At 36.6% G+C, this 14,572-nt stretch overlaps 1 protein-coding gene and 1 non-coding gene across 2 annotated transcripts in view; both read left to right on the top strand.

Annotated features, from left to right (window-relative positions):
- Nucleotides 1–12,752, top strand: part of ADGRA3 (adhesion G protein-coupled receptor A3) — a 60,279-nt gene extending 47,527 nt beyond the window's left edge. The window contains exons 15-19 of the mRNA XM_075709308.1: nt 4,644–4,768; nt 5,323–5,446; nt 6,875–7,020; nt 11,216–11,311; nt 11,510–12,752. Coding sequence (XP_075565423.1) covers nt 4,644–4,768; nt 5,323–5,446; nt 6,875–7,020; nt 11,216–11,311; nt 11,510–12,752 — 1,734 coding nt within the window. The remainder of the gene's footprint in view (nt 1–4,643; nt 4,769–5,322; nt 5,447–6,874; nt 7,021–11,215; nt 11,312–11,509) is intronic.
- On the top strand, nt 10,989–11,062 carry TRNAI-AAU (transfer RNA isoleucine (anticodon AAU)). Its single transcript has one exon. It is a non-coding gene; the product is annotated as a tRNA-Ile (tRNA).
- Nucleotides 12,753–14,572: the final 1,820 nt, after the last annotated feature.

The raw sequence follows: 14,572 nt of genomic DNA on the forward strand, positions 1-14,572 counted from the left end.
GTGTTGATACAAATGTTGATGGAAGATGAGGTTTAAGTGGAAATCTGTCAAAAGTGGAATTAATTGCTGAATATACTAGACAGAAAAGAATTTTCTTATGAAAAGTACTATGTTTTAGGAAGCTGTTTTAATGAGCTACTTAATCAAATGGGCTTTTATGAATTTTAGTCTAATAATGACAGTTTAAAGAAAGGTAATAGTCACAAAAAGCTATCTTTTGTTTTACATTAAATTTGTTAGCTTTGTCTGTTGACAGGAGTGTTTTCCCAGGTGTGGTTTTGTGGTGTTTTTTTTTTTTTTTTTCTGTGATCCATAACCAGAGATAATTATTTCACTGCAAATTAGCTATTCATTCACTAGTATGTAGGTCTGCTACTAGAAGACATCGATTGAAAAAGGAAAAAAAATCAGTTACTATCCAAAATAATTTTGAAATACTGCTTAAAAAATAGTATCTGAACTCTAGTCTTAGCATACTGATGTCAATAAAATGGTTAACCACTTCTAAACTATAGTGATAGTTGAAGAAGGTGGCGGTGAGGCACCTTCTTTTAGTGCTCTTAAGTTATGAAGTAGGATTTCCTCTTTGTCTGTTCCCAGAGCTCTTCATTTCAGAATTTGGCCTGGAAAGCTTCTCTTTTTAGAGATGGTGTCTGCTACCCTGCTTATCCATCATCACCACAGATGCTAAATGATAAAATGTGATACATAAAAATGGTAGGCTAGTAGGAAGCTGAGTGGAATAGTAAGAAGATTAGGAAACACTGTTAAGTGTAAATTTGGTATGGGTTTTGTTGTAGTTAATGTGCTCTGTGTGAAATGAAAGGTATATTTTTATGTAATTGTATGTGGAAGAAAGAGGATTCCTTTATGATGATCAGCGCATGAGAAGTTGCTGTTTTTGTTTTACAACTCAAATTTTCAAAAATCTGCCTCTTAAGAGAATTAAATAGTAGAATACCAAAAAGCTAAACATAAATAAAATTAAGATTTACATGCCAAGCCTTTAAGAAGAGCTCAAAGAGATCAACTTTTCACTTTACCTCTGAAGGTGCTGTTTTAAATTACTTCAAACTGTTAAAATCCTATAGTTGCTGCCTTTGATACTTTTAAATATATAATCCTTTCCTAAAACATAAGTGTTTTTTAAAATGGAATTAAACTTCATTTGTATGTGTAGTATGCATGTAAAGAGAGATTATGCTTTAAACTGGTCACATTTCTGCCATCTGGAGGAAGAAAAATGAAGAGCATATTGAATTTGCTGCTGTAAATGGCTGTTTCTGAATTAATACATAGTAAGATTATATCAATATCTTATTGTGAGTTATATAGAGAACTGCTGACAATCCAAAATCAAAAAAGTTAGAGAAAGGGACAGCTTTCTTCCTTTTCTGCCAGTGGCTCTCATTCTATGCTTGCTCAAAACTGGTATTCCTTAAATATTTAGCTACTTCCCAAAATGTTAGGCTAGGGACTGGGAAGGATGGGGTAGGTGGAGGAGGGCAGAGAGTAACGCTCATCTGTTAGGTGTTCCTTGCACACAATTAATACACTGGAAAAACTCTGGATGTCTAAGCTGCTGGAAAAGGTTACATAATGCCTATCCATATATTAACTAAAAAGGCTATAATAGCCTGTTTAATTTGTAGACTCTCATAGTGTTGTGAAAGTCTGGGTTCAGTTTTAGAAGTTTGGCTTTTAATTCAGCAGTTGTCATTAAGATCAAATACGGGAACAGTAGTGGCAGGAGGGACCTGAACGCAATATTCCGTCATCCTGGCTGCATGGCAAATGACTTAACCAGAGTTCACTCTTTTTTAGTCTATTTAGTACGTATGTGTGTAGAAGAAAGCAGGTTGTAATGTACCGATCTGCCTTTATATGTTTCAGAACATAATGTAAAGTCATCTCTGATAAGGAAACCTGTAACTCAGCGCCTAGTTTTCTAATCCTAGTGATTTAGAAAGATACACTTACAAAATTTTGTATTTATTTAGAAATAATTTTAACCACTGTTTAATAACAGAAGAGATAACTGGAAGGCTCAGCTGAAATCTCATTATTATAGGCCTATAGCAGAGGAAAAAAACAGCAATGGTAGTTCAGAAGAAACAGAGTTCTGCTAGTTGGCTATAAATGCCCCAGTGTTCTTCTTAATGTCATCTCTACTGTTATTTTACTGTCATTCTTTCTTACTAAATTATTATTTAGGATTAGTTTAGCTCAGAAATAACATTAATAGCTCCCCTCACTCCTTTTAGTAGGTCTGATTAAAAATGTCAGTGCAATTGGTAAGAATTCCATTGACTTAGTGGGTATTGGGTCAAGGCCTTTGCTACCTTAGGCTAGGCATACTGAGTTTTCTCAGATGTCTTAGAAGATTATTGTAAATCTTGTGATTTTGTAGCTCTTGTTCTCACCAATTTCACACCAATACATGCATGACATCTTGTTATCTGTCACCAATCTGGAAGCAGCAACAGGAATTCTCCTACAGTTTCTGTCCTCCAGTACTCACCGCGTGTGTGGCAATACATTTGCTCACAGTTGTAACAGCAGTGAGTTCCTTGGGATCTCAGCTGGATATCAGCCAGGCCATGGGTAGTGTTGAAATCAGATGACACTGGCTGCCTGAGGCATAATATCTTAGGATCTTTCTCAAAGTGTTTTTTCCAGGTGCCAAAGAAAACCAAATACATGAAAATGAAACTGACAATCTGATTAAATTAGATTGTAATGAGGTTGGTGAGTTAGTTAGGAATTAACAAATTTATAGTCTGATGAAAGAACAATTGAAGGAGTGGTGAAGAGAGTGCTGACTCTAATTTAATTGTAAGCCTCAATTCAAGAACTCTTCTCCTGTCCATGAAATCAGATTACCTGTCTTAACCTTAAAAACACATTGTATATCACAGTGATTTTTCTCAAAACAAACCAAAGCTTCCTCCTAATGTTCTGCTGTTCTTTGTGAATGCCAAATTTGTTCTCCTTTCCCCCAGCACACTTTTGAACTTTGCCAACTCTAGAGGTTTGAGTGACTCTTATTTGGAATTATAGGTGAGAGAATTTTCTGTATCCTGTCTGTTCTGAAAAATTATTTTAATAGATTTGTTTCACTAATATTAGTTAGGCAAATTTGTTTTATTTAGTGCTGGAAGGGACTGAAGTGGTTTGTTCCCCCTACCGCCTCCCCCCGCCCAGTGTTCATTACCATTATGGAAATGGAACCCTAGTAAATTGTAGCTGCATCCAAACAGAATTATTTCTTCTTGCTGTTCTTGTTAGTAAATGAAAATGTCACTCCTTAGATGTTATTTGAAATGCTTTAACAGTCCAAGGTTCCATTTCATGATTACTCCTTGAGAAATATTTTGACAGGTGGGTTCAGAAAACTGGAACAAGGCTAAAGAGCTGTTGAATTCTATTTGAGTTACCATCTATTCTGGTCAAGCAGAAATCGTAGAATAACAGTCTGGTAGGAACATCTGGGTGCCATTTGGTCCAATTACCTACTCAGAGTTTGATCAGCTTCAAAGTCAGATCATACTGCTCCAGGTCATACTCAGTCAAGCTTTGAGTGTCTCCGAGGACAGAGATTACACGGTCTCTCTGGGCAGTATGTGACCACTTTCACCAGAATTTTTTTTCCTGTATCTAATCAGAATTTGAGTTTGACTCAGTCTTCTTTATACCATCCCAGCAGGTAGCTCAATATAATAATGAGATTTCACCCATCTTCCTTTTCTTAAAGATGAACAAACCCAGCTTTTTCAGCCTCAGACATTGTGTGCTTCAGCCTGCTAGTCATCCCAGTGATCTGTTAGACTTGCTCCATCCAGTATGTCAGTGCCTTTCTTGTACTGGGGACCCTCAAATTGAAGACAGCTCTGCAGAGGTGGTCTCACAGTGATGAACAGAAGGGAATAATCAATTCACCCGCTTGCTGTGGTTTTGCTAGTTCAGCAAAGTGTGGCCTTGGGCTGCACTGCTGACTTGTGGTCAGCTTCTGTCTACCAGTACCCTCAAGTGGTTCTTTGCTTTCTATTCGGTCCAGTGCCTAGCACGTAGTGTTGCATGCATGGGGTTATTTCATCCCTGATGCCAATCTTTTCACATTTTCCTTTGCTAAATTCCATGATGTTTTATCAGCCCATTTCTCTGGCTCACCAGCATCCCTCTGAATATACTCCAATCTATTGATCAGTCTCCCCAGTCTATAGCATCATCTGCAAACTTGCTGAGGGCACTTTCTGTAATGGTCTTTGGGTTGTTGTGGAAGATAATAATCATAACTGAAACACACAGTTCTACATGCTATAATACAAGTATTTTAAAAAGAAGAAAATGGTGTGTAATGTATAAGCTGCTAACTTCTCTGTATATTCAAGCATATATGAAGTTTAAGTGTTCTCTAAGATGTGTGACTGCATTGATAAAGGTCAGCCAGAATAGCAGGTAATTGTGGAAGAAAGCCAGGAATGTCAAATAATAAATAATTGGAGGGTTGGAGTTTGTGGGGGAGGGATTTCATCTAGAAGGTTCCTGTTACTTGTGTATTTTGTGTTTCCTGTGCTGTTCCCTCTGCCCTGGCAAAATGAAGAGATAAGGTGGACTAATGTTAATTTTGTTTTTGTTGTCAGGACTTGACAGGAGCTGAATTATATATGCAGCCAGCTGATCTTTTGCATCCAGTAATTTATGCCACTGCCATGGTTTTGCTAATGTGCCTGTTGATGATCATAGTCAGTTACATATACCATCACAGGTATGAATCAAAATTACTAGACTAAAAAAATTGGTTTCATAGTGCTTAGGACTACTTTTTTCTTTTTGATAGGAACACGATATAGTAATCTGCATTTGGGGTTTTTTTTCTATAAAATTTGTTGATTCAAACTAACAGTTAAGCAACTAGCTATTTCATCTGTTCTATAGTATTGACAATTTAGCTCTCATAACCGTGTATCTCTTTACTTCTTCACTTTCGCTTCATGATGAAAGAATAGACCACTGAAGAATGATGGTAGCATTTAACAAACTGTTCAGCCTTTTACATTTCTGTTGATGTGAAAGCTTGAAGCCTAAAATTTTTGAATCAGGCCCCAAATAGTTGTATAAAGCTAGTTAATAGGAGGGTGTTTTAATTTCTTGTGATGAAGACCAGAGATTATATTTGATTACAAAGTGTGTGGTAGTCAAACAATCATTAACAAACATTAACAGTAATTATATCTCATTTATCACAAGTGTATCTTGCTAGTTTCTGAAAGACAATAATGCAGCTGTGTTTTATGTTGTTTAATTTGTTTCTTTTAACAGTGTGATCAGGATCAGTGTAAAAAGCTGGCATATGCTAGTTAACCTGAGCTTTCATATTTTCCTGACATGCGCGATGTTTATTGGAGGCATAACTCAGACCAGGAATGCCAGCATTTGCCAAGCAGTAAGTAAACATGCAAACACTTTGAAAAAATCAGTTACCAGTTTCATCTCCTGTATATGTGTACGCCCCCCTTGCCTCCTACAGAACAGTAGTAACGTACAGGCATTTTCATCAGAATGTAAAATTTAGACAAAAAAGATCAATCTTTTTTTTACCTTAAAGATTTCTCTTGTATTTTCATCCAGCCATGAAGATAAAACTAGTTTGTTACTTGAAAACTGGAGAAGTATTTCAGAAGTGCAACAGAATTTTTTTTTTGCCCAAAATGCTATCACCAAAAAAAAAAAGTTTTACCTGTTAGTTTTATTTTTGAGACTTACTTATTATGAAATTGTTTTATAGGCCTGAATGTGGCCTTTAACAGACCATGTGAAAACTGATTTCCACAGATACAAAAATATTTATTTCCATTTGCTCAGTATAACCTAAAGGGAAGGAGAGAGAAGTGTTTCAAGTCAAAGACCCATTTTCTCTAAACAAACACTAGCTTTATTGAGACTCCTCTTTTATAATGATTTGTTCTTCTACGATCTGGCCATCTCTAATTCACTGGTGATTGAAACTTGCAAAAAACCCCATCTCCAGTCTTCTTAACAGAAACTGAAGTGTCACCTCTTCCATGCACAGGTGCCGTTATTTAAGGGATATATGAAACCTACTTCTTGCAGTCACTTCATCTCAGTGTTGGTTTATAAGTAAGGAAATGCAGGACAACCAGATTGTGCCTTTCCTCGACAAAACTCCAGGGACTTAGGAATTCCTGGAACTTCTTTTAAGAAAACAATGTTCAGTTTATAAAATACTGCAGATGCAAAAGGATCTGATAGACAACCATTTTCTCAACAGTAGTGCTCAGTCAGTCTGTGAGGTTGACTTTGCATTAATATTTGGGCTGGTTAAAGTATGACACTTTCTTTTTTTGGCATTATGTTAAAATTGCTGATGAGTTTGCTAGCTGTCTATATTTTGCTGCCTGCTACGTAGTTACCACAATATCATTAGCTTGCTGTTCCCTTATTTGTTTCAATTTGAATAATATCTGTAACAAAAGACATTTTAAAACTGTTTCATAAAATACAGAGTTTCCTAAAGTGTATGATTGATACGTAATAGTAAACATATTTGCCAGCAAAGTTCTTCCTGCATTATTAAGTTTTCCTTCCACTAGAGGCAACTGCAGCTATGTAGCCTTTCCAAACTCAACTGATAAAAAGACGGGTTTGCCTAACATATTTTACTTCTTTGAAAACCACAATGACCTGGCATTTAGAACAGTCATAGTGAAACAAGAGTTTTTTCTTCTCTTGAACTGAGCTTTTGAAAAATCAGGCTTTATGCAAATTGCATGTTAAATGATAATTTTTTAACTTGGTAAAAAGTAAATATTTGGGGGTTCTTTTTTTTTTTTTTTTTTTTTTTTTTTTTAAGGTTGGGATAATTCTCCATTATTCCACTCTTGCGACAGTGCTGTGGCTGGGAGTGACATCTCGTAATATTTACAAACAAGTAACTAAAAAAGCAAAAAGATGTCAAGATCCTGATGAGCCACCTCCTCCACCGAGACCAATGCTGAGGTGAGCTTGTTGTTTGTGTCTGCAACTCATTATTTCCCAAGTCACTATGCTCATATTCTGACCAGAAAATGTAATGGGTCACTACTGGTTTTTTGCAAGTGCCTTTCGCAGAAGATTTTCTTTCCAGGTCTGCAAAGTCCCTTCCAGATTTTTCTGTTCCTCAGCATTATGTTAAGGAGGATGAGGTGAAGGACGATTGGTCTTAGCATATACTGTTGTGATGCTGTGTTATTGATTTGTAAATTAAAAAATTGATAGTGTTTCAGCATCACCACTGGGGCTTTGATTGGGACTTTAGACAGCAACACTTCCCATTAAATTATCACAGAAGAAGGAATGTGGAGAACTGTTATCACACAATTAACAAACACTGCAATTTAAGTAAATAAAGTTTAATGTTTTCCAAAGACTGCTTACAAATAGTTTGAAAAATAGGTATCAGTCATTATCAAATGAAAATAGTGTTCTTTGTGAAGTGTTCCTCTTAGAATTTTTATTTCTGAAATCACTGAAATGGGAAAACTAATTATCTGTGAAATTCACCCTATGTGAAATATTTTTAATAGAAAACATTAACATACTTTTTTCATACAGTTTACTGAGCCTCTGGATATTAATTAAAAACTGCTAAGCTGAAATTCTCCACAAGGTGGCGGAAGTTGATTAACTTTGATTAGTTATAGGCAAATATTTAGAAAGCTTGATTTTAAAGTACAGAGACTGCAGAAAATCAGAAATGCTTTTCTGAATATCATCAACTAAAATTTGTGGTACTGTATACAAGCATATAGAAATACTTAATTGATAAGTTAGAAGGTTAATATTTCTACCACTTCAGTGCTATCTTTGCTTTCCTTAACTTTTATTACTTTTCTTTTAAGAAAAAGTAAATCTGTTGTATTCACTGTAGGATATCTTACCCATCACCAACTGTGTGCCTTCCAGCAGGGTACTGAGTAGCCTTTTCAATATCAGTTGTGATTTGCAACCCCCGCCCCCCTTACTATTTGTCATGGATTGCTTTGGAAAATGTTACAGTAAAATTACCAGCCTCACAGGCTGAGCTCTGCATAGACATAAATATGTTCCTAGTTTTTACTTTAATTATAAATAATCCAACCACTAAGCCAGGAAACATGAAATTGCTACTATACCCTTAATTGGTTTAGTGGTGGACTTGGTAATGTTAGGTTAATGGTTGGACTGGATGATCTTAAAGGTCTTTTCCAACTTAAACGATTCTATGAGTCTATGTACATACCATTTCAGATCTGGACACCTCATCTATGACAATGGCAGTAACTCTGGAGACAAGTAGCAGAACAGAGCAAACATGCTTCATATTTTTCAGATTTTCTCAATGACTAACTTCTTGCTGATCAGGGATTTCCTCAGTCAGATAGATGTGTGATGTTTTTGCATGGAACAGCCATAGAAGGATTTTTTTTTTTCATTCAGTTTTGTTTTGAACATAAGTTTAAAAGACAAATACCATAGTGGCATAGGGCAAAGAGTTTTGTGCTTGTTTGGAACAGGTCAACTACTGTTATCAGGCCCCCTGTTTCTTGAATTTAAAGAGGCAAAACAACTGATTCTCTGTTTGCCTCCATGCTGTTTGTATTTCTTCTCTGTATGCCTTTTCAGAATTACAAAGGGTCTTTTGGAACAGAAAAAAACAAAAACTGATACATGTATGTAGGTACACATTTTTCTCCTTATTTTCCATATGTAAATTACTCTCCTTTGTGTTCTTTGGTTTTAAAGAAGTCCACCTTGCAGATCATAGGTAGACATGACATTTACGCTGATCTTCAGTTTCTGTAGGCGTTTTCTGAGGGTGGGCTTCATACCTATTAAGATTCCTTCCCCTCTAGTGTAGATAAGCTTTATTCTTTATTTTGGGAAATTCATTGCACGTAAGACAATTTTGTTGGTGGTGATGATACTCATTAGTGTTAATGGGACTTTGTCACAGGTCATGAACAAGGTGGAAAAAGGCTTCAAAATGGATCCAGTGTTCTGCAGAAAGTTGCTATAGACAGTAGAGAAGCGCTTTGCTGTGGCTCACAGCAGCCATGTTGAGAAGATAGTGCAACACTTGGCACTGGTTGGAATTTCTTAACTGTGAAAAACTTTATGCCAAGTGTATTGCATTGCCATGCAAGGAGAGAGGGTGTAAAAATACTGAGGTCCTCAGCTGCTAGTCACAAGAAGGAAATGCAGTTTGTCATGCGGAAATGGTATTTTGTTCAGCAGATTCCAACCAAAACAAAAGGAAACCATTTCAAATTCTGTAACTAAAAGAAATACTTTACAAAGAACCTTGCTGAGGATCTTAATAATTGGCTAGTTCATGTAAAGCATGAAATAAAATAAAAATACAAATATTTGTATTTTGTAATTTTATTTAAAATAAATACAAATACTTGTATTACTATAGTACAAATACTGGGTGAATGTTCCACTTAGAAACACTCCCTTTCACTATTTACAGGGTTGGGTTTTTTTCCTGTTACCATTGTAACACCTCTTGTGTACCAATGTCGTAAGATTTGTTTTTCTCTTTTTGATCTAACTTAAGGAAAAGTTTTAGCTTGTACAGCATTCTGCCCCAAAATCTTAATATTACTGCATCTCCTCTAGCATACTTTGTATATGTTTTGTGGTTACTGTTCTTACAGCTCCTTGCTGCACGATAGTTTTGGTTAGTAATTTGGGCTCTTAAGAATTGCTGAAGACTTAGACACAGCAACACGCAAGTGGTTTGGGTTTTGTTTGTTTGTTGGTTTGTTTTTTGGGGTTGGTACTTGGTATCTTGGTATGGTTCAAGGCCATTTGTAAACATGTTCCTTCAATACAGCAAACTGAACTATGGCTCCAAAGAGTCCATACTGCTTCACTCTCCCACCAGTAACAATTAGCTTTGTGTAGAACCAGCTTTGCTAAGCTGTTCATGTGTGAGTAGTGGTGCATCTTTGAGACAGTGATCTAGTAATTTGTAGTGAAAGACGAGTAAAATCTGCCACAAAGATCTGTTTCGTCTGGCCAGCTCCTGATTGCTGCATCAAGATAGGGAATAAACCTATGACAGAATTTGATCTTTGTAGGATTCAGCAACTAAGTAATACATTTAGTGTACCTAAACTTCCAAGAAAGACTTTATTTTACACTGTTGTGTTGTGTCTCAAGTGAGACAGCAGTAACTTGTGGTGAACAATCTGAAATGCAGTAGAAAGGTCCAGGACCATCAGAATAGGTGTCTCTTGTTGACAAAACAAGCTACCCATCTGTATGTCACAGTAGTAGTTTTCACTGCATGTTCTGATCTGAATTTGGACTTGATTAATATAAGACGCAGGACAGAGTGCCATTAATTTGAATGACTGTCAGTAGTTACTGATCTGCCACTAACGAATTCAATGTGAATTCACAGAAATTGGAATGAAAAGTTACATACGCCAAGAACATATGCCCTTGTCCTTGTGAAAGCATACAGTTTTTATTAACACTACCACAGGGAAGCAGGAGGTACATACTATGAGATAATAGAGTCCATTAAAAACAGATAAATAAAAACAACACCAGCACTACTCCCCAAACCCTTCCACACAAAAAACCCCCAAGCAACGAGTTCTTATGGCTGATCTTCCGAACATAGTGTCCATTATATTAGGCAAGTTCATCTCTGGAACAAGAGACATACCACTTAGTATTTTCCTTTGAAGTTTCCGTATTCTCTTCCAGCAGTTTACAGTTTTTGACTGCCAGCTTCTGCTTCTTCCTTCTATACTGTGTATACCTTCATTCAGTGCCTTCAAGAGAGGTGAGCAGCTGTGAGAAAGAGGTGATTTACAACAGGAGGAATAATATTGTAGTGAGGAAGACTTAGAAAAAATTGGTATGGCTGAAGCCCAAACCTGATTCACCCCAATTATTTTCTTAAGGAACTTTCATATTTCCAGAATCCAGCGGGGTTAGCTCAGTTGGTTAGAGCATGGTGCTAATAACGCCAAGGTCACAGGTTCAATCCCTGCTTACTGCAGAGGGGGTTGGGCTTGATGATCTCTCAAGGTCCCTTCCAACCCAAAGCATTCTATGATTCTATGAATCCTGGAAAGCTCTACTTTCCTTCATAGTGACTGAATAAAACCCATTGCCACTAAGCAGCCACTGATATACTGGCTTTACTTTTTAGGTTCTACCTTATTGGTGGAGGGATCCCTATCATAGTCTGTGGAATAACAGCAGCAGCAAACATCCGAAATTATGGCAGCAGACCCAATGCTCCTTAGTAAGTACCATATAACTTAGAGCTCTGTCATAAGATTTCATGGGTTTGCTTTTCTAAGTACTCGTTGCAATTAATTCTGATTCTTCCAGAAAGTGTGACACAGCCAAGATCATTTCAAAGTACCATTATGAACTGATAAAGCACAAGTGACTTGTGAGAAGACGTTAATTTTGATTTTTTGGTTTATCTCTTTTCCAGTTGCTGGATGACTTGGGAACCTAGCTTAGGAGCATTTTATGGACCAGCTAGCTTTATAATTTTCATAAACTGTATGTATTTTCTCAGCATATTCATACAACTAAAACGTCACCCTGACCGTAAATATGAACTTAAGGAATCTGTTGAGGAACAGCAGCGTCTGGCCACCAACGACCACGGGGAACTGGCTCATCAAGATTCATTGTCAGTGTCACTAGTTTCTACATCTGCTTTGGAGAATGAGCACAGTTTTCAAGCACAGCTGCTGGGAGTGGGCCTTACTTTGCTTTTGTATGTCGCTCTGTGGATCTTTGGAGCTCTGTCAGTTTCCCTGTATTATCCCATGGACCTGATCTTCAGCTGTTTTTTTGGGGCAACATGTTTAAGCCTCAGTGCCTTTCTTATGGTGCACCATTGCGTTAACAGGGAAGATGTCAGGCATGCTTGGATAACAACTTGCTGCCCTGGAAGGAGTACGTATTCAGTGCAAGTAAATGTGCAGCCCTCCAGTTCCACTGGAACCAATGGAGAGGCCCCTAAGTGCACCAACAGTAGCGCAGAGTCTTCGTGCACAAATAAGAGTGCATCAAGCCTAAAAAATTCTTCTCAAGGTTGTAAACTAACTAACTTACAAGCTGCAGCAGCTCAGTGCCACCCTACTTCTCTGCCATTGAACACAGGTCCTCAACTTGATAACAGTCTCACTGAACATTCAGTGGATAATGATATCAAAATGCATGTAGCTCCCTTAGAGGTACAGTTTCGGACAAACGGACACCCAAGTCGGCATCATAAGAACAGAAGTAAGGGACATCGTGCAAGCAGGCTTGCAGTATTGCGGGAATATGCATATGATGTTCCCACAAGTGTGGAAGGAAGTGTGCAAAATGGCTTACCTAAAAGTCGACAAAGCAACAGCGAAGGGCATTCGAGGAGCCGAAGAGCCTATTTGGCGTACAGAGAACGTCAGTATAACCAGTCCCAACAGGATAGCAGTGATGCTTGCAGTACACTTCCAAAAAGCAGCAGAAATACTGAAAAAACAATAGCTACCAACAACAAAAAAGATGTTCTAAGGAAACCAATAGCGGTTGAACTTGAAAACCAACAAAAATCTTACGGCTTAAATTTAGCCATTCAGAATGGACCACTTAAAAGCAGTGGACAGGATGGGCCCTTGCTCACTGCAGACAGTACTGGTAATATTAGAACTGGGTTGTGGAAACATGAAACTACTGTGTAGCATTATAATTGATTGCGGGACGAATCCATATGAACTGTGATTACACATTCCTTAAAGCTATTAAGGCTTTCAAAGACTGTTTACAAACTCCAGGTACTTTATGCAGGGAGGGAACAAAGGTAATCTGCCAAGAAAAAGATTGTATGCATTATTATCTTTGCTGTTCTTACAAAGATGAACTTTTGGTATTTTGTGGAATTTTTTTTTGAAGCATCAGTCTTGAGAGATGCAGAACATAACTTTGTACATTTTTATTTTTTACCTGTAACCCTGCAGATGTGTCCACAACACATTTCAAAATTTGTATTTAAATGTATAATAAATAGTATTTTCCCCAGCAGCCCAATGTTGCACTTATTTGTTGGGTTTTTTAAAGATTATTGTACTGAATGTCATCTTGTTTCACTACTTCAGTATCTGAAAATTACAAGTTTCAGTTACTAAAGAAAATATTTGGTGTCTGAAATAGACAATGCAAATAGCTCAATTAATTGCATAAGGCTAGAATTTGTTTGAAATGAAGAAGCTACATTTTAAAGAGATTTTTAGTATACAGGTGGCTTGTTTAGTCCAGAATCATTCTCTTGTACTTGCTGCATAAGTTAGTTATGTTTTCAGATGGTTGTGGCTTTTTTTATTATTATTTATTTTTTATTTTTTTGCACTTGCACAGAGTTCTAGTCTACTTGGTTAATGTTTTTGGATAATACTCTGTTTTGCCCTCATAATTACCTGACTGGGATGGGTTTTTTTAATTTGTTTTAATCATTTGTAATTGAGAAGGTTATGAATGTTCATAGACAATAGGTGCTAATTTGCAAAGGTCATCAGTACATATCTGTGAAAACTCATTTAGTTGTAATAGTGTAGAAGAATAATAGCACAGGTGTTTTCATAGATGGTAATGGGATAACCTGAGTATGAGCAGTATGCAAAATCAGGGTCTTCAGGTTCAGTGTCACTGTACAAGCAGACTCTTTAGAGCGTGTTTTGAGTTGCAAGTTCATTTTTACTCGCCCGTATGTGACCAGTTGCAGAATAATCTCCAATACTATACAGCATCCGTGTTTTAAAAAAAAAAAAAATTCAGAAGGGCTATATTAATAAGGTTATCAGTTTTGTAAAGCATTTAAATTCCTGCATTAGAAATAGCTAAAATGTACTATCTTGTACAATAACATAAATCTTGAAAAATAAAACCTGTAGTTAAATTGAACTCTAATTTAAATTTAATTGCAGTATAATTACAAAAATCAGAGTCAAGGTCAAAATAGTTTATGTAAAATGATTAGATAATAGATTAGATTATTTGTTAATCATGAGTGTAGTTTTCTATAAAATTGTTGATGCCTCAGTGTAAACAGGATCATATTTTGTGTCATCCTGCTGCTGTGACAAATTTGAGGTTGTAGTTACAGAGTAATGCTTGGGGCTTTACCTTTTTCCAGTAACTGATACCCATTTTGATAAAACCACGTGTATTAGGTAGCAAAAAATGGTTCTGTATGATCTAGTACTGATATCACAACTCAGCTTTTAAGCAACAAATGGAATTGGGTTGTATACACTTGGCTACTTGGTTACCTAATTCTGATTTGTCACTGTTGGGTATTTTACAGTTAAGTCTGTGTGTTGGTATACACATACAGGTCTAGCATTCTGAGTACTCAGATATTATGTTAAATAATTTATCATGTGAAGACTCATTCAGGTATGTTTAATTATTGCTTGCCAGGTTTACTGCACCCTCTACTAATTGGTTTCATAGTCTGAACTAATCTTGGATGTGTTTTACAAACCTCTCTAGCATCGTTATGATT

Source organism: Pelecanus crispus, chromosome 4 (genome assembly GCF_030463565.1).
Source record: "Pelecanus crispus isolate bPelCri1 chromosome 4, bPelCri1.pri, whole genome shotgun sequence".
Classification (NCBI taxonomy): Eukaryota; Metazoa; Chordata; class Aves; order Pelecaniformes; family Pelecanidae; genus Pelecanus; species Pelecanus crispus.